At 37.0% G+C, this 23,200-nt stretch overlaps 2 protein-coding genes across 4 annotated transcripts in view; one reads left to right on the top strand and one right to left on the bottom strand.

The window, feature by feature from the left end:
- Window positions 1-23,200, top strand: part of LOC106050354 (calcitonin gene-related peptide type 1 receptor-like) — a 187,402-nt gene that overhangs the window by 70,752 nt on the left and 93,450 nt on the right. For all 3 annotated transcript variants that reach the window (XM_056018242.1, XM_056018243.1, XM_056018244.1), the window contains 2 exons: window positions 5,706-6,618; window positions 22,435-22,627. In XM_056018242.1, coding sequence (XP_055874217.1) covers window positions 6,392-6,618; window positions 22,435-22,627 — 420 coding nt within the window. In that variant the 5' untranslated portion in view covers window positions 5,706-6,391. The remainder of the gene's footprint in view (window positions 1-5,705; window positions 6,619-22,434; window positions 22,628-23,200) is intronic.
- On the bottom strand, window positions 816-2,266 carry LOC106064701 (S-antigen protein-like). Its single transcript, XM_056030751.1, has 3 exons — window positions 2,259-2,266; window positions 1,337-1,743; window positions 816-1,246 (listed from the first exon to the last, which is right to left on the bottom strand). Exons 1-3 carry the CDS (start codon window positions 2,264-2,266, stop codon window positions 816-818), a joined length of 846 nt encoding a protein of 281 aa, XP_055886726.1.

Genomic DNA, 23,200 nt, shown 5'->3' with positions numbered 1-23,200 from the left:
CACATAATACTAAATCTAATAGCTGTACATAATTTTTAATCGCAGTTAATCCTAGTTGAAAGAATAGTGTAGATATTTTTCAAAGAGAAATATAGAGCTTATGAAAGGTCTGGAGGGAGCTTACTCTGGTTTACATCTTTCCAGAACTGAACTAAATTGCCAGATTTTTCTGTCTGTAAGGTTTAAATGTAATCCTACCCTATAAAGATTTATTTTCTCCTAGTGCATCGGATGGCTTTCAAATTTTAAGCTTTTTATTTGGTCAACTTTTCCTTTCATTATGAACAGCTGTGTAAGGGAGAGAATTTGGTATCAGTGATAAGGGAGCTAATACCTCTGGATTGGTTTCATTCGGTGGTAACTTTATAAATTATCGATATCTTGGTCAGAATCTCCCCTTCTCTCATTTAATATCGTGATATACAGGGGCGGAGATCTTCGTCAACATTATCTTTTTTTAATAACTGGAGCTTTTGTGAAATTAGTGTTTAGACCTCCGTGTTTAGACCTTCATCAGTGTTTAGCCCTAAATCAGTGTTGAGACCTCCATCAGTGTTTAGCCCATCATTAGTGCTAAGGCCTCAATCAGTGTTGAGACCTTCATCAGTGTTTAGACCTTCATCAGTGTTTAGCCCTCCATTAGTGTTTAGACCTTCATCAGTGTTAAGACCTCCATCAGTGTTTAGACCTTCATCAGTGTTTAGACCTCCATCAGTGTTTAGACCTCCATCAGTGTTTAGACCTTCATCAGTGTTTAGACCTCCATCAGTGTTTAGACCTCCATCAGTGTTTAGCCCTCCATTAGTGTTAAGACCTCAATCAGTGTTAAGACCTCCATCAGTGTTTAGCCCTCCATTAGTGTTTAGACCTTCATAAGTGTTTAGACCTCCATCAGTGTTTAGACCTCCATCAGTGTTTAGACCTTCATCAGTGTTTAGACCTTCACCAGTGTTTAGACCTCCATCAGTATTTAGACCTCCATTAGTGTTTAGACCTTCATCAATGTTTAAACCTCCATCAGTGTTGAGACCTCCATCAGTGTTTAGACCTCCATTAGTATTAAGACCTCCATCAGTGTTTAGACCTTCATCAGTGTTTAGACCTCCATCAGTGTTTAGCCCTCCATTAGTGTTAAGACCTCCATCAGTGTTTAGACCTTCATCAGTGTTTAGACCTCCACCAGTGTTTAGACCTCCATCAGTGTTTAGACGTCCATCAGTGTTTAGACCTCCATCAGTGTTTAGCCCTCCATTAGTGTTAAGACCTCAATCAGTGTTAAGACCTCCATCAGTGTTTAGCCCTCCATTAGTGTTTAGACCTTCATCAGTGTTTAGACCTCCATCAGTGTTTAGACCTCCATCAGTGTTTAGACCTTCACCAGTGTTTAGACCTCCATCAGTATTTAGACCTCCATCAGTGTTTAGACCTCCATCAGTGTTTAGACCTTCATCAATGTTTAAACCTCCATCAGTGTTGAAACCTCCATCAGTGTTTAGACCTCCATTAATATTAAGACCTCCATCAGTGTTTAGACCTTCATCAGTGTTTAGACCTCCATCAGTGTTTAGACCTCCATCAGTGTTTAGCCCTCCATTAGTGTTAAGACCTACATCAGTGTTTAGACCTTCATCAGTGTTTAGACCTCCACTAGTGTTTAGACCTCCATCAGTGTTTAGACCTTCATCAGTGTTTAGACCTTCACCAGTGTTAACATCTCTATCAGTGTTTAGACCTTCAAAGAAACTGATACGATAAAAGATTCGTGGTAACAGAATGTAAGATACTAGCCTCAATTCCTAATATTAGCTCATTTTGTTTATATTTTGCTTTAAAACAAAATGTGAGGGTTATAACTCGAAATGCTTGAAATCTATTAGGGTCAGGCTTCAAATGTTCTTTGGTGGTTTCATATCCGAGCAGCTTTACCTTATTAGTAGCAATTACACTTTTACTTTCGTTAGAGGTCTTTCCGTACTCTCGAAGCACCATCAGAAAGCGCAACATATTTTTTGTAATGAGATTCTACATGTTTACCACATATTGTTATCATTGTCGACATAGGCAAACGTGTCAGACTTTTCTTTATATATAATTGTGTCTATGATTTTCTGTAAGCAAGCTACGCCGTTAGAGACCCCATAGGGTATTCTGCAAAACTGGTAGAGTTTCCCAAAAGCTGTGTATTTTTTTGTTCGCTCTGTTGGATAGGTATTTGGTGATAAGCCCTATCCAGATCCAATGTGCTAAAGATTTCATACCTGGACATTTTTCTCCTTCTTTTCCTCCACTCTTAGCATAGGGTAGGCATCCATGTAAGTAAATCTATTTATAGCTTGTCAATAATCCTAGGTATCACATTCAAAGACCTCATCACCATTTTTGCTCAATGTGTTTCGGCTTGTCTAATAATATTTCCTGCGAATCACATACGCTTCACTTAGTGAGGACAGTGTGCGTGAGGGAGACTTGCTGTATCTGCTGCAATTAATCAAATAATAAATAACTGAAATGAAACCCAGATACAAAGCTCAAAATATCCCCAGAAAGCCCATGTAAAGGTTTTTAGAATTTTTTTTCAGCAAGATTTCATCTCACAGGAGGACACTAACAAGGTGTGTTTGAGCAGCTTCTGCTAAAATGTGCTCACCAAATGTGTGGAAAGCGCACTGGCTTGGTCAACGCAAGGTGTTTTTTTTTGTTTTTCTTCTCTTTTGTTTCGTTGGAATTGTTTCGATGTCGAGACGGGCTAATGTCATTATCACGAGGTTACTGGAGTCTGGACACGACGCCCCCTTTCTCTCCCTGGTCACTCTATTATTGCATATCTCTGCCAACTCCACTGGAAGGACGGAAGTCAGAAAGAAACGAAAAAGAAGATAAAAATGAAGAGGCGGGGGGGGGGAGACCATCTACTGCGTCAGAAACAAATTTCGTTACCTGGCAAAGGTTCCACACCAAACCACACACACAAACTTTTGATACTTTTAAAAAGTTTTTCTTCACACACACAAATGATTCTTTTTCAAATGTTATCTTTAACACTATTACTTTCTGACTGTTAACTCTTATTATTATTATTATTTATTTTTATAAAAGCTTTTGTATAACAAACATTACTCCTTCTTAATGAAAGTAATTACAAGTCTTTTTAGTGTTAGCTCGATTATTGACTAAATTAAAATTGGTGGACAAGTCACCAAATACGTTGCCTCTAACAAAGTAATGAAAAGCTCTCCTTCTCCAGAAGTTTCCAACATTAGCCTAGATGCCCTAGAAGCGTTACATTTAACAGAAAAAGCAACGGAATTGTTTATTCAAGCTTTGGCAAAGTTTTCCATCAACAAAGTAGCAACAAATCATTTTTACCTGGCAGAAATCGTCAATTTTTACATGACATTGTTCCTTGTAAAATCAAGGCTAAAGAATTTCTGAAATTAATGAAAGATAAACATGATGATGATGAATGACATGTTTAAGAAATGGACATTCGCTATAAACGTTTTCAAACAAAAGTTACTTTGTTTATTAAGTTTGTGTGTGAATTTCCTTGAGAGTTACAGAATGTTTGATAATAACAGAGTTTTCAGGTAGGCCAAGTTGCATTGGAATTCTGAGTGTGCAATTTTTGTAGCTTCTGCATTCATTGATCTTATTTTACATAATGACTGATGAAAAAACTAAAATAATGTTATTTAGATTTTTTTTTTTAAAGTAATCATCTAAATACATGGAACTTATTGTTATTTTTGGCAATGCTGTCTTTTAATTGTTTTTTAAATGTATTTTGTATTTGTATAAAAGAAATGATTACTCAGAAAAAAAAAATATTGACAGTTACTTTCAAAAGAATCCCCATTTCAAAATCCTCGTTCTTTGGCAAGTGAGCACATGTATGATCCATGTATACGTACGTGTGCCTACAACGGAGAAAAATGGGCAACCTTCTGATCATGGCGTTTGAACAATGTTAACCCCCATCGCAGTGAAAACATGGACCTTACAATTACAATGTATTGTGTGCTTTTGACAATGTAAAGAAAATCTTCTACTATTCTCCTTTCAGACCTTGCGATCTAGAGGCTAGATGATGTTAAGGTCATATGTTTCTTTGACCAACGGTTAACGAGCAGGGAAACATGTAGCCAGCACAACGACCAACCGCCTTTACTTTCCCAAACTAAAGTCAAGTACCCATTAAAATTGGGTGGACTCAGGGGCGCCCTAAAGATCCCGAAATTAAAAATCCCAGTTTTCACCGAGATTCGAACCCAGGACCCCAGGTTCGAAGGCCAAGCGCCTAACAATTCAGCCACCATCTAGGAACGTAGCGAAAGAATGTACATGCTACAGAAGGATCTTAGGTATCTTATTTTAAGACCTCATCACAAACCGAGAGATTAGAGGGTTACTGAAGCGATTGGACCCCACGATGACCTGCTAACTATGGTACAAAAAAACGCAAACTAAAACTCTACGGACATATTGCAAGGTCTTCGGGCTCGCAAAGACTTTCCTTCCTAAAGCAGTACCAGGAAGAAGGAAGAGGCGGGCAGAGAAAGCGATGGGAGGACATCATAAAAGAAAGGACGGGCCTGACATTGAAAGAGGTTCTAAGGCAAAAGACAGAGAGGAATGGAGAAACACGGCCGATGTCTTGCATGGTTCCCCAACGGTCCAATAGACTAAAGCATAGGTAAAGGTAAGGCAATAATCGAAGACCATTCGCTTTAGGTACCGCTCATTGGTCGTGACTCCAAAGTGATTTGGAAGGTTCAACGATACCGTATTGTAACAATCTCTGAACTTCATCTTTTATAAATTGAAGATCAATCAATTTGGTTTTCACTAATCTTTAACTATTCCGCAAAAACAAAAATGGAGGGATCACCGTTTTTTTTTCGACCCAGGCCAGTGAGTACCTTGTTACGCCACTGAATTATTTAGCGCACTGCCAGTGAGCCATATTTGTTGCTAGACGACCCATTGAAATTTCTGCTCACGATGTATAACGAACTCGCACTATTATTGTTGATGCGTCAACTTACTTGCATATCCCCACCTCGGTTAAAAAAGGTTTGAAGGCCACTGAAACTGAAGTCAGACGGGAAACAATGCAAACCACTACTGTACTATTGACACTCACTAACTGTTAACATCTAATCCTTCTTTTATTTGTTGCGCCATTTTCTCCGGAAGCTGAGAATATAGAAATGTGCGCAATTCTCTAACGTCACGTGACATTTAGCCTGCAAGATCATTGGTTAGGGTCGCTGAATATTTTTACCGCATAAGCAATTTATTTCATTTATATTTGCCCCATACAGAAGCCTGGGATATAATCGGCTCTATTCTATTTCATCTTTATTATTGAAAGAAGGACAAAAGATTAACAGTGGATACTTTATGCTTGCATGTGCGTGAACCAAGATTTTAACTCTTTCTCTCCGTAATTATTTACCACATTCTGGTGGAATCAACGCTGGTATCGTCAGTTAGGAGAGGAAGAGTTAATAAAAATGGCTTGCTCTCGTGCTGTTACATGATTATCCAATCAAAACAATTTAACAGGTCGATATGACTGGAGGAGAGTATGCGTGTGGCCAATAGCATTGATTGCTGCAGAGTCTTGTAGTCACCACATGAATATTTGATTGCTATCACGATTCTCTAATACTTTGTATTCTTCTTCTTTTTTTTCTCTTCAGGATCCAGTTCAAATAAAGTCCAGGAGTTTCCGCCAAGTCGAACCAATCAAATCGTGTGGATGAATGTTTGACCCAAGTCATTGTTTCAATCTAAGAACGCTACAGTGTTGCGACATAAGCCCACCGTTTTAAACCGCCACCAGACTGAAGTCAAAGACAGATATTCAACGCTGACATAAAAAGAGATTAGAAATAAGAACACTTTCATCTGTATCTAAATCTGATTGTTCGGTTCTTGAGAGAAATTTCTGTCTTGAAGTTTCAACCCAGACAATGCCGCTCGGCACTAAAACTTAGGCCCTGGTTGAAGTGCCGCATTTGAAGCAATATTAAATTCTCTCGTGGAATTGGTTTGGAAATTCGATCAACATTCAGCTAGTTTAAAAAAAAATAAAAAATGTTAAGTTCTTATTTTAGTACAATGCGGATTTGTTTTTGGTATGACAGTATTTAAATAATTCAACTCTTAGATTATAAAAATAAAAGTTATGAGACGGGTATGAAAACTTTATAGACTGACATTTAAATTCTGACTTTTAGTCATCTAAGAAGTTTACGGCGTATATAAATTGGGATACTTACTTCAAGCCCTGTGACAGACGAATCAGAAGATGTGATATGCACTTCAGATACATCTGATTGCACATGTAAATACAAACAATTGGTCTAACAAGTTGGCAGGCACTATGTCCAGCTTGGTGTCCACTGTCGCAAGCCTGCCTACTTCCACCGTCACAGCAGCTAACGTAACGCACTTCTACGACCAGACATCGGTCGGGCTGCAGGAGACTGTCCTTGACCGAAGGTGCCGGTACAGAGGTCATTGGTATCCGGCTGAAACCTACAGGTTGATAACTTGCGCCTACTGTTACCTGTTTGTTTACAAGAAGACCTGGCGCGTGACGGCCACCTAGTAAGTACTCACTGCAGGATTATACTATTTGTAGTCATGTACCATCATCATCATCACTCCTTTGAGTTCTTCATGGAACATAGGCCCTCGACAAAAACACGCCACTCTCCACGGTCTCTTGCTAGTTTTTTTGATGGTTTCCCAGCTCTTACCTGTCCTCTCGGCTTCCTCTACTATACTGCGTCGCCATGTTCTTTTTGGTCTTCCTCTGCGTCTTGTTCCCTGGGGGTTCCACTCTAAGGCCTGCCTAGCTCTGTTGTTGGTATCTTTTCTAAGGATGTGACCAATCCATCTCCACTTCCTCTCTAAGATCTGCACTTCTATATTTTTCCGTCCACTCATCTCCCACAGTTGGGTGTTTTCTACTTTGTCATACCAGTGTATTTTTTAGGATATTTCTCAGGCATCTGTTGATGAAGGTCTGTTGTTTTTGTGTGTGTGTGTGTAATGTATAAAGAAAAATAATTTCCTTACTGTAATTAGAGATTACATTATAGAACTGCATGGTCATGTGCTACGCGTTCTAGACTGTCTGGGTTAGAACGTTTCCTGCTGCCACCCCCCGCCGTCTCGCGGGACATTATGTAATAATCTTTCATTTTAAAATAACACCCGAAACATGTAAAACAAACATCTACCTGTGTACTTAAAAAAATCTTACAAGCTAAGAATAAGATTTTTTAATAAAATCTTATATTTGGGAAAGAACCGCCAATTTCTGCCATTCATCACAAGATAGCAGGGTTTAGCTTTCTTTCTGCTGTACAAAATAAAATTAATGACTACAAATTAATTAACTATTTTGTTAATTTTTGATTGATTCATTATTTGTCACCGACAAATAATAATTAGGTCAAATTTTATGCCTAACCGTAATAAGGGCAATAAATGCATCCACATCTCTCATTAATTAGCATTTATTTCCCTTATTCGGATATCAAACAAAATAATTAATTACCAATAATTATTTAATGAATTGTTTATTTGTATGCTTGATTCATGATTTTTCAGATACAATAAATAATTGTGCAAAGTTTCAAATTGATCCGAGGATGGGAAAAGTGAGAAAGAACGTGTTCAAAGTTGTCACTAGACAGACAGACAGACAGTCAGACAGACAGACAGAGTGAGTTGATTATAAGCTTTGTAAAAAAAAAAGGTTTATGATATGTCCATTATACTGAATTAAAAAAAAATGAATAAAATGTATTAAATACCTAATAATGCAAATCCATCTATATAGTCAAGGCGTAATAGGAGATATCCAGATTCTACACTTTAATCTATTTCAAGCTCTGATCAAATTATTACTTACAACCAAGAACGGACGTAAAAAGCTTTTTTTTCCCCTGAGTTATCAAAAAAATGAAATCACTCTCCCCGAGACTGATTAATGATGATGATTATAAAACTAATCAACAGAAGAAAGAAAAAAAAAGAAAATATAAACACATTAGCCTATATAAATAAGTTTCTTAGGAAGATAAAGGAAAATATTTATGTGAAATCTTATCAAGATAAATGTATTGTATTTTTTTACAAAGCTTATAATCAACTCACTCTGTCTGTCTGTCTGGTACAAATTTCGTACACGTTATTTCTCCCACTTTAATTTCCCTGATCAAGTTGAAACTTTGCACAATCATTCATTGTCCATAACGAAACATAAATTAATTATAAAAAACAAGATTACAAAGAGAGTTTGTGTTACACAAACTCAGAGGCGGCCCCCGTCGAAGTCGGATCCCTGTCGGATCTGCATATTCGCAAATAATATTCAAGAGGTGATTTAATTTTGATGTAAAATGTTTTACACGTTTCGGATGTTCCTTCAGAGTTAAAGATAATTACTTCCTAGTCCAAACCTCCCGCAGGACGACGGGGGATGGGAGCGGGCAGGGTTTGAACCCTGGGCCATCCATAAATCTGAACGACAGTCCAGCGCGCAAACCGCACGACCAGGCAGCCATCCGATGGTCAAAAGTAATAATGTTTCAAAGATTCATTTGCCGTAAATTTAAATTTAAATTTAATAAAAAAAATAGTAGATTAGTTTTAGTATATTAAAACATTACAATACTGATCAAAACGTTTGGAAATGAAAATCTACACTTTTTTTTTACACTTTAAGTTTAGAAATTGAAATTCTACATCTTAATCTAGTCTATTTTAGTCTAAACTAGATCTAGAAATTCTAGATCTAGACTCTAAAATAATTTTAATTAGAATATAAATCGAGATCTAGATATACTGTAATAAAAATCTAGATCTAGTTTAAAAAATCTAGATTAGATCTAAATCAAGATATCATTCCTTTTTTAAACGCAAGTCACATAACGAGGCTTAATAAACATTACTATACCGAGTTCTTTTTTCATTTCATTTGAAGAATTAATTCCATATAACGTCAGAGGGAAAAAAAAACACTACGTCACACGGCCTAGCTAGACTAAAAATCGCCTTCATCTATAAGAGCCATTTATCGAGTGTTCATAGACTTTGGTGCACCGAGTGCGTTGTTTAAGCATTTCATTTAAAGAATTCATTCCATATGACGTCAAAGGAAAAAAAACACTACGTCACACGGTCTAGCTAGAATAAAAATCGCCTTCATCATTACGAGCCTTTTGTTGAGTGTTCATAGACATTGGTGCACCGAGTGCGTTTTTTAGCATTTCATTTAAAGAATTCATTCCATATGACGTCAAAGGAAAAAAAAAACACTACGTCACAAGGCCTAGCTAGACTAAAAATCACCTTTATCAACACGAGCCATTTCTCGAGTGTTCATAGACATTGGTGCACCGAGTGCGTTCTTTTAGCATTTCATTTAAAGAATTCATTCCATGTGACGTCAAAGGAAAAAAAAACACTACGTCACACGGCTTAGTTAGACTAAAATATGTTTTCATTAATACAAGCAATTTTTTCGAGGGTTAATAGACATTGGTGCACCAAGTGCGTTCTTTTAACATTACATTTAAAGAGTCCATTCATATGACGTCAAAGAAAAAAAAAATCCATTACCTCACAATAGGCTAGTACCGGTACCATAAAAAAAAAATGTCTTTATTTACACGAGATATTTAACGAGGGTTCATAGACATTGGTGCACTGAGTTCTAATAGATATTATTTAAAAAGGATCAAAGCCACATTGTTTTTTGCGTTTTGTCTGTCAGTCGGTCTGTCCGTTATCTTGATATAAAAAAAAACAACTAAAAGTTATTAAAAATTGATTAACCTTTATTTTACGTTTCAAAACATCGCAATAATTTTTAGGTATGAACACAATTGAAAAGTTTATATAATAGATTGTTCCGGATGTTTGTATAAATAGTAAAAGAAAAAGAGAATTTCAGATAAATGTAATACCGTTAATTAAATTTTTTGGATGGTCTCGTATAAAAATTAGATGTACTACAGCCACGTGGAGAGATTTTCATACCTTACTTTGGTGTTTGGATTCTGTTTTCCTTAAAAATCGGAACATAATATTAACGATAATTAGATTTTTTAATGTTTTAGGTAGAAAGTTAAATGTACTGTAAGAGAGTAGTGAGTTAAAATATTTTTCATAAAAAGCCGTAAAAACATTATTTCGTAAATGAGAAGATTATTTGTTTATTAATTAGAAGAGGGAGTTCAAACAATTATTTGGCGTTAGTAGATTTTTAAATAAATTCGGAAATTTCTGGCGACGATTTGTAAGAAACAAAATCTGGAACTTTCTTTATCGATTACAAAACTTCTATGTTATGTTTTACAAGAAAATTAAATGTCTAAAAAGTAATTTTCAGTAATCAATTCTAGTAAATTACTTTTTTTAAAAGCCTTATGCGATTTCAAACAATCATTAGGCATAATTCATGTTTTATAAAACAATATCCGGAACATTTTTACACTTAATGAAATATAAGTCAGTATAGAGATTATGATTTAGCATTAATATGCTATTTACATAAAAAACGGAACAAAATATTATTGATAATGTGTTTTTGCAACGTTTAAGCATGGAAATTGAATGTAATATAAGTTAGAAGAGCAAACAAACATTTGTTGGCGTTGATTAGTTTTGCACAAAAAAATCCGGAACAATCAATTTTAGATACTTAAAACTATTGAGATGTTATGGGAGGAACATTAAAGGGTAAATCAGATTTTCAATAGCTTTTAGAGTTCTAGTTTTTTAAATCTAATCGTGACGGACAGACCGACCAACAGACAAAACGCACAAAAATAAGCTTCTTTTATTCGGATGGGGGCACTAAACAAAAAATAAATAAAATCTGATTTTTAAAAAAAGTTTAAGGAATTGGTTTAGCACCTGATCATGTTGCGACGTTACGCTACTGCACGAAAATCGCTGCATAAAAAGTCCATTAAAAAAATGTGCGTGATATTTACATACAAAGTGCATTATTAGCCTTTATAAACAAACAGAAATGTTTTCTTTTAATTTTAGCAGCTAGTTGACCAGAAAAAACGTCTTTAACTATTATTTGTATTTGTTGTAAACATTTCCTGTACATTTTAAAAATATATTTGACTTAGTGATACTGAAAATACACAAAAAATGTCAATCTTTGTTAGCATATTGTAACATTGCCTCCCTTACATTTACGTAATTGTTTTAGAATTGGTGTATTTTTATGAAAAAATCGCTTGCATAATTAATTTTATAAATTAAACGGTTTGCTTTTAGAAAACCAAAAGTAGCCGTTGCACCTAAACTTTTCAAGCCGGATTTAATGATGAAATAATATTTTTCATATCTCTTCTAGTTTTCGAGATCTGAGTGTGACAGACGGACAGACGGACAGACGGACAGACGGACAGACGGACAGACGGACAGACGGACAGAAGGACAGACGGACAGACGGACATTTTGCACAAACCTAATAGCGGCTTTTTCCCCTTACGGGGGCCGCTAAAAATTAACCAATTAAAAAATAATTAATGGTAATTAATTTTGTTTTTGTATAAAAAGGAAATAAAGGAAATAAATGTTACACTACCAAGAATATGGCTGAAAATGAGCAGATATTTCCCTTAATAATTTTTCTTATAAAGTATTTTTAAAAATTTAATATGCGTTTATTTTGAGATAGGAAATAAAAGACCACAGATTCCCGAACTTACGTTCAGTGGGCTATATTCGGCCCATGACGCTGAGCTATCTCGAAACTTCTGCCCACATTTGTGTTAACTGTTTGTTTTGAATTTCACCTATAGTTTCGGAAATAAAACCTAACAGCCCACTGGCTTATACACAGTCTCCCTAAGAAGATTTATTATCAGCAGGATATCAGTCCTCTTACTTAGGGTGGATTCCAGTCCTCTTTATTTAGCGTGGCAGGAATCATCTTCATTTAGCGTGACAGTCAGCCCTCTTCGTTTGGCGTGACAGTCAGTGTCAAGTTTAGGAGTTATTTAGGTTGTTCAATAGCTGAACACAATTAAGGTCCCGAGTTTCAACCTGACAAGAACATCATTCACACACAGTCGTACATATAGAAACCAACTGTGTGGATGAATTTAAATAACAAAAATTATGACTTTAATTGTATGATACTGATATATGTATAGGTACAATGAGAATAATAAAACGCTGAATAGATAATATATGTAAAATATACGTAGATAGCTATGTATTGAATAATTATAGATAAGCACTTTGCTACTGCTACCAAAATTGTCACCATGGTTTCATAGTAAACCAGACGATGACCGATTGACGTCACAATACTGTCGACATCGGCAATGATAGAGTTAGACCTCAACTGATCCCCAACTGGCACGAACGGTTGTGTAACGGCCACTGACACTCCACGCCGCCAATAATCGCCAATCTGACAAAGACACTCAAGATACTTCCGAGAAGATAAGCGACGCCACCACTGGCAAAGAATCGAGTTCAGCAAATACTCCACCACTGGCACCCTATAAACAAAATAAACACAAAACTCAACTTATACTCTAAAAATAGAACTAGTGACAACCTCATACAACATAAAATAAGAGATATAACAACTAAGTAACTCACCCTAAACAGGGGTCCAAAAATCCTACCGATTAATAAGTCCAAGGAAGTAGTATTTTTGTACACAGACTAATCTTTTTACGGACAAACACACCGCCTGTTTCAACCAAATCAGAGGGTGAACTGCCTCATGAAAAAGAATGACCAATAAATGTCACCGGACTTTGTGACGTAGGAAACAATTGAAACAACAATACAAGGCGCTTTCGCACCGTACAAGGATTACGAGTAGAGGAAAAAAACTTATCAGATTTGGGAGAAAGCAAAAGACACTTGTCTAAACTATGTGACAGTCTGCACAGCTTCGTTTAGTGTGACAGTCAACACAGCTTCGTTTAGCGTGACAGTCAGCACGACTTCGTTTAGCGTGACAGTCAGCACAGCTTCGTTTAGCGTGACAATCAGCACAACTTCGTTTAGCGTGACGGGCACTCTTCGATGTTTTATACTGTTATTCCTTCTTCCACTGCTTGCAATCTGCATTCATAGCACCTAGACAATCAAGTGTAGATGTGCTATAGGGACCCTGTTCTTTTGCTAGCAATAAACCCTTTTTGTTTAGTGGCTTGCAAATAATTACATTACCCTTTCTATGGTCAATTCCGAGCCTAATTTACATTTGGTTTCAAATGCATATTATAACTAATTAGTTGTAATTGAGGACTCCAACAGGACCGACTTCATGGCTAACTAACAGTCCCAGGTTCCTCGCTCTCCTGTACTGAACTGCACTGCCTTACACACTCTCTCGTTCACAAAGACTTCTGATCACATGACCATAACACGGTCATATTCACGTGCAAATTTCATATCAGTACTGTCCCTTGTCCAACGACATAGCATGCTTAACTGTATTACTGGCCTGTGTCACATATGTCAGCTGATCGTACATTTTGGAACCTATTGTTTTATCAATAGGGTTACAACAATACTATGACGGATCATTTTTATTACTATGCTTTTAGTAATTCACTTCCTCTGTTTCCTGGTACACATTTTGAACACATTAAATCTCCCACTCACCAGTCACAGGTCACGTGAGAAACTTTGCACAAATATATATTGTTCCTATAATACACATGAACCACTCAAAATAAAAAAAAATCAACTAGTTAATTAAATAGTGTTAATAATTAATGTGTTTGATATCGAAAACGGAAATAAATCTTACAATATTGGTATTAAAACGAGTTTTTATTCTTAGAAACTTTTTCAACAAAACTGTTCAACATTTTTCAAAATCGCTTTTTCTATATCGCATATTTTTATGCTTGCAGCATGCTCAGTACACTGTGGTCCAATCCCTTACCAATCAACAGACACGGCTTTACTGTGTTAGGTTCGAACTCGGGCCCTCTTGTTAAAGTAGCCAAGCGGTTTGATCTCTCAGCCTCACACATTCCAATAAAGAACAAAACTTTGAATTGATGAAGTCTGATTTCAATTACTAAACTTATATTTTGATTGCTAACTAGTAAGCCTATTAAAATAAGCTCATAAGAATATTTTTATTAAAGAAATGTTAAACCGTAGAAAGAAAACAAAATTTCCTTGCAAAAAACATGCTACGAATTTTGATTTAAAAACGTGAATGAAAAAGTCTCAAACTGAAAAACACATTTTTTAAATTCTCGTGACTGAGTGGAAGAAAAAAAGATCAATTATAACTCTTGAACAGTGTTTCTCAAAGTGAGGTACGCGTACCCCCAGGGGTACGGGAGGGAGTACGCGTTGCACCTCATTAATTATGCTGATTTTTTTAAATACTCATTTATTGGGGCTCTGTTAATAAATTAAAGTGTTGGGTGGGGGCGAGGGGGACTCAACATTAACAAAATTATACAAGGGGTACACACAGGTCAAATGTTTGGGAAACACCGTTCTAGAAGAAGAAGACTAGCGCGACTAATAGAAAGAAACCTCAACAGTTCGATAATTGGTCTACCATAGTTCTGTAAATAGGTCAGCGGAGTAAGGGATCCATTGTGACCAAGTCGCCAGCACTTGACGAGACTGTAATTAAAACCTTGTGCGTCAATAAATCACGGCGTCTTTACTTGTTCTTCATGCACTGCACTCAGTGCTTCATGCACTTTGCACAGTGCCTCGTGCACAGCCGTGTGCACAATACTCTGTGTCCTGAGTCTCCAAAGCTTCCATGTGCGCAATGCGCTATGCACTGATTCGCATATACTGCGTTGTGAAAATGCACTGTGCCCTGTGCGTGAAACACTTCATAATACATTCTGCATTGAGCCTACTGAACTTCCATGTGCACAATACACTGTTCACGAAGACTCAAACATTTCAATGTGCACAATACACTGTTCCATGAACCCCCATATACAGCCATGTGCACAATACCCTGTGTCCTGAGTCTCCAAAGCTTCCATGAGCGCAATGCGCTGTGCACTGATTCTCACATACTGCGTTGTGAAAATGCACTATGCCCTGTGCGTCAAACACTTCATAATACATTCTGCATTGAGCCTACTAAACTTCCATGTGCACAATACACTGTTCACGAAGACTCAAACATTTCAATGTGCACAATACACTGTTCCATGAACCCCCATATACAGCCATGTGCACAATACCCTGTGTCCTGAGTCTCCAAAGCTTCCATGAGCGCAATGCGCTGTGCACTGATCCTCACATACTGCGTTGTGTAAAATGCACTGTGCCCTGTGCGTCAAACACTTCATAATACATTCTGCATTGAGCCTACTGAACTTCCATGTGCACAATACCCTGTGTCCTGAGTCTCCAAAGCTTCCATGAGCGCAATGCGCTGTGCACTGATCCTCACATACTGCGTTGTGAAAATGCACTGTGCCCTGTGCGTGAAACACTTCATAATACATTCTGCATTGAGCCTACTGAACTTCCATGTGCACAATACACTGTTCACGAAGACTCAAACATTTCAATGTGCACAATACACTGTTCCATGAACCCCCATATACAGCCATGTGCACAATACCCTGTGTCCTGAGTCTCCAAAGCTTCCATGAGCGCAATGCGCTGTGCACTGATTCTCACATACTGCGTTGTGAAAATGCACTATGCCCTGTGCGTCAAACACTTCATAATACATTCTGCATTGAGCCTACTAAACTTCCATGTGCACAATACACTGTTCACGAAGACTCAAACATTTCAATGTGCACAATACACTGTTCCATGAACCCCCATATACAGCCATGTGCACAATACCCTGTGTCCTGAGTCTCCAAAGCTTCCATGAGCGCAATGCGCTGTGCACTGATCCTCACATACTGCGTTGTGTAAAATGCACTGTGCCCTGTGCGTCAAACACTTCATAATACATTCTGCATTGAGCCTACTGAACTTCCATGTGCACAATACCCTGTGTCCTGAGTCTCCAAAGCTTCCATGAGCGCAATGCGCTGTGCACTGATCCTCACATACTGCGTTGTGTAAAATGCACTGTGCCCTGTGCGTCAAACACTTCATAATACATTCTGCATTGAGCCTACTGAACTTCCATGTGCACAATACCCTGTGTCCTGAGTCTCCAAAGCTTCCATGAGCGCAATGCGCTGTGCACTGATCCTCACATACTGCGTTGTGTAAAATGCACTGTGCCCTGTGCGTCAAACACTTCATAATACACTGTGCATTGTGCATATTGAACGTCGATCTGCGCAATATTTATTTTTGGAATGTGTACAAAATGTGTCTTTGAAGCATGCACAAAAAATAAACTCACTAATTGAATACTTGATTGTTATAATAGAGTGATTATTATTTTATGTATGTCGGCCTTTACCTTTACCTTTAGCTATCCCTTAGTCTGTTGGACCGTTGGGGCACCAGGCAAGATTTGTCGACCGTCTTTCTCCATTCCTCCCTTTTTTTTTGCCTCTCTCAATGGCAGGCCTGTCCATTCTTTAATGTTGTCCTCCCATCGCTTTTTCTGTCTGCCTCTTCTTCTTTTCCCTGGCACTGTTCCCTGAAGAAAGGTCTTTGCGAGCCCCGTAGATCTCGTAATGTGGCCAAAGGTTTTAAGCTTTCGTTTTTTCACAATAGTAAGCAGGTCGTCATGAGTTCCGATCGCTACAGTAACCCTGTCTCTGATTTCTTGGTTTGTGATGCGGTCTTTGAATGTGATGCCTAGGATCCTTCTGTAGCATCTCAATTCCATTGCTAGGATCCTCCTCTCAAGCTCTGCATTCAACGTCCACGACTCACAAGCATATAAAAATGTGGCCATGACCAGAGAGCGCATCAGTCTAATTTTGGTGCCGAGGGCTAAGCCCTTATCTTTCCATATTATTTTAAGTTTTGAAAGGGCTGCTGTGGACTGTGCTATTGGGGCCAATAGTTCGGGTTTTGTTCCCTCATCTGAGACATTAGCTCCGAGGTATTTGAAGCTGTTAACACTAGTTAGCTTTTCACCTCCAATACTGATGCCTCTTTTAAAGCCCTGATGGCTATTGGTCATAATTTGAGTTTTTTCTGCATTTATTTACATGCCATATGCTGCGGAAGTCTTGTCAATGCGCATCACCAGGTCAGCTAGTTCTTCTTCTGTCCCTGCTAGGCCGTCAATGTCATCTGCGAAGCGCAAGTTAGTAATTCTTCTTCCTCCAATGCTAACAGTACCTTCATAGCCCTTGAGGGCATCTTCCATTATCCTTTAAAGGAAGATATTGAAGAGTGTTGGTGACAGTAGGCAGCCTTGTCTTACTCAAACTGTGGTTTTGAACCAGTCCCCAATATTATTGTTGAAGTACACCGCACTGGTGGCCTCCTTGTAGAGGTTCTGGATAACTTTGATTATGTTTTTATTAATGTTGTACTTTTCCATTGTCGCCCAGAGTGCTCCGTGCCATACTCGATCGAAAGCTTTCTTGAAATCAATAAAGACATGGAAAAGATTCTCTTGGTGTTGGAGATATTTCTCACAGAGTATTCTGAGGTTTAGGATTTGCTCTGTTGTGCTGCGACCTTGTCTAAAACCTGCTTGTTCTTCTGATATGATGTTGTCTGCTATCGGTTTTAGCCGGTTTAATATGATTTTTAACAGTACTTTGCTGGGATGACTTATGAGGCTGATGGTGCGATAGTTTTGACAGAGTTGTAAGTTGCCTTTCTTTGGAAGGGTTATTATGAGTGATTGGGTCCAGGGTTTGGGCCAATCTCCTGATTGCCAGATCTTGTTGCAAATCATATAGAGTGCGTTTATCATAGTTTATCATAGAAATTGAACAGGGACTTAATAGAAACAACAGCAAAAAAGCGTACCAATTAGTAAAGGACCTCACTACTTCAAAGCATGGAAGAACCAACACAATACAAGACAAAAACAACAAATGCTTAACCGAGGACAAAGATGTGTTGAAAAGATGGACGGAATACTGTTCAGAGTTGTATAACTTTGAAATCTCAGGAGATCCAGAGATACTAAATGTCCCGACAGTTTCCAACATTGACGACTATCCGATTCTTCGCTCCGAAGTAGCAGCAGCAGTAAAAGCCCTGAAAAAGGGAAAATCGGCCGGAGTTGACAACATTCCTGGCGAACTTCTTCAGGCGGGAGGAGAAACTATGATAAACGCACTCTATGTTGGCCTACACACATAAAAAAAAAAAAAAAAAAGAAATACCGGTAAATAAATTTTGATGGTTATTTAAATAGACCCATTTTGCTTCTTTGGGAGGGGGCGAGGAGTACTCAGCGTTACTAAAATTCTAGAAGGGGTACGCCTATGTCAACAGTTTTGGAAACGCTGCTCTATAAGACTGTTTCTCCACAAATATCGGAATTTAGACTGGTTGAAATAGCGCCAGACAATGTGAATGTATTTTTATATGTACAAGAAATATAAAATAAACATTAAACAAGCAAAATATTTTTTAAAATTTTTTTTTTAAATAAATTCAATCTTATATCTATCAATATAGCGAGGTAGCCTTCCCTTTTCCATATAAAAAAAATTAATTAGTTAATAACCACTAATTGCTTAGCTAATTGGTTATTTTTTTTATTGACTCAAGTGTTGTCTTTGACAATGAACAAGCTTGTACAATTTCAACTTTATCCAAGTTTGGGAAGTGGGGGAAATACGTGTTAAAAATCCACCCAGGCAGACAGACAGGTGGAAGAGAGTTAATATAAACCTTGTACAAAAAGAAGAAATGTTTACTTCAATAATTAGTATAACATCATGCAGAATTACAGCAATATCAGCAGGTTTTTTTTAATACTATTAATTAATGAACTAGCCGAGGATCGATTTTAAAAATGTTAAAATTCATCAAATTAAATACCATTAAAGTAACCAAAATTTTTGTAATAAAAATATACAATGCGTTCTATATAACGAAAGCTACCACTATACCCAGATGTCTTATTGACTTGGGTAAGATAATCCAATTAGGGCTCAAACAATCTTCCTTACGCTGGAAAGATGTGGGAAGAAAAGAGTTAAGTAAATTTTTTGTAAAGCATTTGATGCCCGCCTGGTGTATCATCCGATGTTATGTCATAAGGCTTCCATTTCATTCCTGTACGTTTACAGTGAGGGGAAAATGTCAGAGCTTCTTGTTAATTAAATTTTTTTTTTCTGGAAGCTCGGACAAGAAGTGGGATAAGGTACGGGGAAATCAGGGTCAAGGATGTCTTGATCTTTTTATAGAGGGACAACAGAAGCGTCGTAAAATGGCGGGACAAAATGATTAAAGACAAACACATCGATAATTCATCTTTCTTTTGCAATTATGTATTGTGGATATGTCTTCGGGATAAGAATTGATGTATTGAAGATATATATTGAAGACATGTATTAAAAACATGTATTGAGGACATTATTGAAGACATGCATTAATGATCTGTACTGAAATCATATATTAAAGACATGCATTGAGTAAATGTATTGAAGACATGTATTGAATAGATGTGTTAAGGACATGTATCGACAAGGGAAAGAAATTATAGTGACAGATTTGGCGGTATAAATTGAATTGCTCCTCCTTATACTAGGTAGAAAATAAGGTTATCGCTTAACTAGCAAAAGACAGCAATTTAACATTCTATTTTCATAAACATTTCGCTCGCACAGTGGTTAGTGTATTGGCTTGACAATGCTAGAGCCCTCGATTTCCAATTCAAGTCCTACAACTTTGTTTTTTATAAATAAATCTAAAAAGCTTTCACAATTTTATTTTCACCAAGATACTCCCTTCGTCTTTCATCGCCCCTTCTCATATAAGATTAAGACTAAGACTAAGACTAAGACTAGGACTAAGACTAGGACTGAGACTAAGACTAAGAATAGGACTGAGACTAGGACTAAGACTAGGACAAAGACTAAGACTAAGACCGAGACCAGGACTAAGACTAAGACTAAGACTAAGACTAAGACTAAGACTAGGACTAAGACTAAGACTAAGACTAAGACTAAGACTAGGACTAAGACTAAGACTAAGACTAAGACTTAGACTAAGACTAAGACCTAGACTAGGACTAAGACTAAGACTAGGACTAGGACTAAGACTAGGACTAAGACTAAGACTAGGACTAGGACTAAGACTAGGACTAAGACTAAGACTAAGACTAGGACTAAAACTATGACTAAGACTAGGACTAAAACTAGGACTAAGACTAAGACTAGGACTAAGACTAAGACTAAGACTAAGACTAAGACCAAGACTAGGACTAAGACTAAGACTAAGACTAAGACTGCTTTATTGATCCTTTTGGAAATTTGTTGTTATTACAAGGACTCTTTTCTCATCTACAGTCAACACAACAGAAACATACACATAATTAGAACAGGCACAATATAAAGAGTTCATTCAGCGACTACACACAGGTATCTTGGTCCCTTTCATGTTTCCTGATCAAACTGGTCCAGACAAGGGATAGGATCATAGCGCATTGAGAAAGCTAAAAGCATTATAAATAGCGATTAACAAATAAAATCGGTACAAATATTTCTAATCGCAAAAATGTATTGTTATTAACCTAGATCAATTACAAAATATTTTACTTTTTGCAACCAAATGACCGATTATGTGTGTCATGTAATGTTCTAGTTTGATGACTAGTTTTATGACTAGTTTGATGACTAGTTTGATGACAAGTTTGATGACTAGTTTGATTATTTCTTTTGTTTCTGATATTTTACACAAAAGCTCAAGGAAGAAACCATTAACTCATTGTTAAATAACGAACTCAAGACTATTTAGTAACACATCCACAATACTCAGAACAGTGGTCTTCAACCTTTATTGACCTACCGCCTCCTTTACCTAATTTTCTTTTTAAAAAAATCCCCCAGCGCTACCCTATGAGGAAATGCTAATAAAGAAGCGTGAGAAGGCACATTTGAATTTCATTGATTCATTTTCACGCTGTCTACAACATATCATTAACTTTATAAATATTATATAAAAATGCAGTGATTAAACACAAAAATTAATCCTATTGTCAAGACTTTCTTTCAAATTCTTTGAATAGTCCCTTTTTATATGGGAAGACTTTAGGGCCTAGTAGGCTCAACTTTGAAATAATAAGTCTTTTTGTTTCACAGATAAGTTTTTAACAATTTGAATTAAAACTTCGGTGTTGTTGTTTTTTTCCATGCTATGCATTTTTCTAAGAGGTCATTAAAAAAAAAATGCCTTTTGTAAAAAAAATGTTATTTTGATTAGTTGCAACTTTTTTCATTTCTCATGAATATTCTTAAATTACTTTTTGGATATTGATATGAGTTTGTTCAGCCGACTTGGTTTCAAAACCTCATTTGAGAATAGTGTTATTTATTGAATAACATTGGAATACTGTTTATCTGTCGGCAAATCTGTAAAGTTTCCGAGATACTAATGTGTACAAACTATCAAGTTCTCCTCGTGGCCGACTTTGTTATTGTTTTCATTATTTAAAAACAAAATTGTTCAGTTATTCAATTTAAATGTTAGATAAAGCTTTTTAAATTAACATTTACATATTTACATTAACATAAAATAAACTAGAATCTAAAAAGCGTATTACCAAGTTTGTTTGTCAAATCATAAACGTTTACGCGCGAAAGGACTCGAAACAATAACCACTATCCATTTACACTAGTTTACAGCGACAGAATAAGAATTTAAACATAGGTAAAGGGAATTACCGAATTCCATTTCTAGTCTTGTTTCTGTTCTTATATTAGAAGCAAGCAAACTACTTTGTCTATACTCAGTTTGTCAGCGTTTAATTAATTTGGAAGAAATGTTTTGATTTGTTTTGTTTCAGTGCACCTCGAGTGTCTTCATTCATCTCTACCTCCACTTTTTATGCTCAGCGCCCCTCCCCTACCGTTCCCCATTGTGCCCCGTGAGCCCCCCCCCCCGCTACCGCCCGTTTTGCTCCCAGCGCCCCCCAATTTAATAAAATCGACCCCTGGGTGGGAGGGGGGGGGGCTAGTGGCTTTGTTGAAGACCACTGCTTTATAGAGACCATAAATCTACATGTTCCAAATACATTACTTGGTCAAGCAAGAAGTCCTGCGATCAACAACTATCTTGTAAAGCAGCCATTGAGGTCACTAGAGTCAGACAATATAAGCACACCTATAAGTCCGTCATCATTACTGTCACCATATGATTTGTTTTTCTTTTGCCACCATCAAGGACCTAGTGTACAAACGTTTTCTTCCCAGTATGTTTGAATAATTATGTACTTTCAATTGCAGAGACTTTCCATTCTCCACCCCTTCCATGTTCCACTACCGAGTACATAACCTGGTTTAATGTTTGTTTCAGCCCGTTTGAGATTGTAGTTGGCGAAAATGGACTGGGCGAACGCCTACGCGCTGATCTCAGCAACGAAACGGCTGTGAGCCAAGTCTGTAGCTCCTTGAAGCCCCCAGAGGAATGTAAACTCTGGAAGACGTGCTGCAAAGAAGCAGAGAAGTGTTGTGAGAGGCAACTTAAGGAGGGCCCAGGAATACATCCGGTAAGACATGATATGTAATCGCAATAGTCAAACTAGTTCTTAGGGCATCGCGATTAGATTATTTTAGCTTGTCATTTCAGGTCTAAAATAAGTTCCATGTTGTCCGTGAGTAGGTTATATTATTCAGCACCATTACTTGTTAGGAGTACACTTTTTGAATGCACCTTTTTTTGTTGCTCTTTAGCTGATGAAGTTTTGTAACAACAAAGCTATTGAAGCTTAATCGTAGCACGGTAGTGAAATAGTAATGAGCAATATGAAGAATTACCTTGAAACATATAAACATTATTACGGAGAGAAAGAGTTAACATAACATCTATATTATAATATTTGTTAAATTCAATGGTATATTATTTATCAGTTTGTTCATTGTAAATTACGTTCATCTCATTAAACCTTATTATTTTTAACATCTAGTTAATTATTATTTTTTTCGGACGAAGTTGCATATTGAATGTCTGGGGCCCGGGCAAAGGAGCTAAGACACGTGGTCTCAGTCAAGGAAGGTAAAAGTTGATGACCATAGTCTTGTCCATAACAGTCTTTGTAAACAGATGTCGTTGATATTAAAAT

This window comes from Biomphalaria glabrata, chromosome 1, assembly GCF_947242115.1.
Source record: "Biomphalaria glabrata chromosome 1, xgBioGlab47.1, whole genome shotgun sequence".
In the NCBI taxonomy this organism is placed as follows: domain Eukaryota; kingdom Metazoa; phylum Mollusca; class Gastropoda; family Planorbidae; genus Biomphalaria; species Biomphalaria glabrata.
The sequence above is the reverse complement of the archived record's forward strand: the minus strand, read 5'-3'. Positions and strand labels throughout refer to the sequence as shown.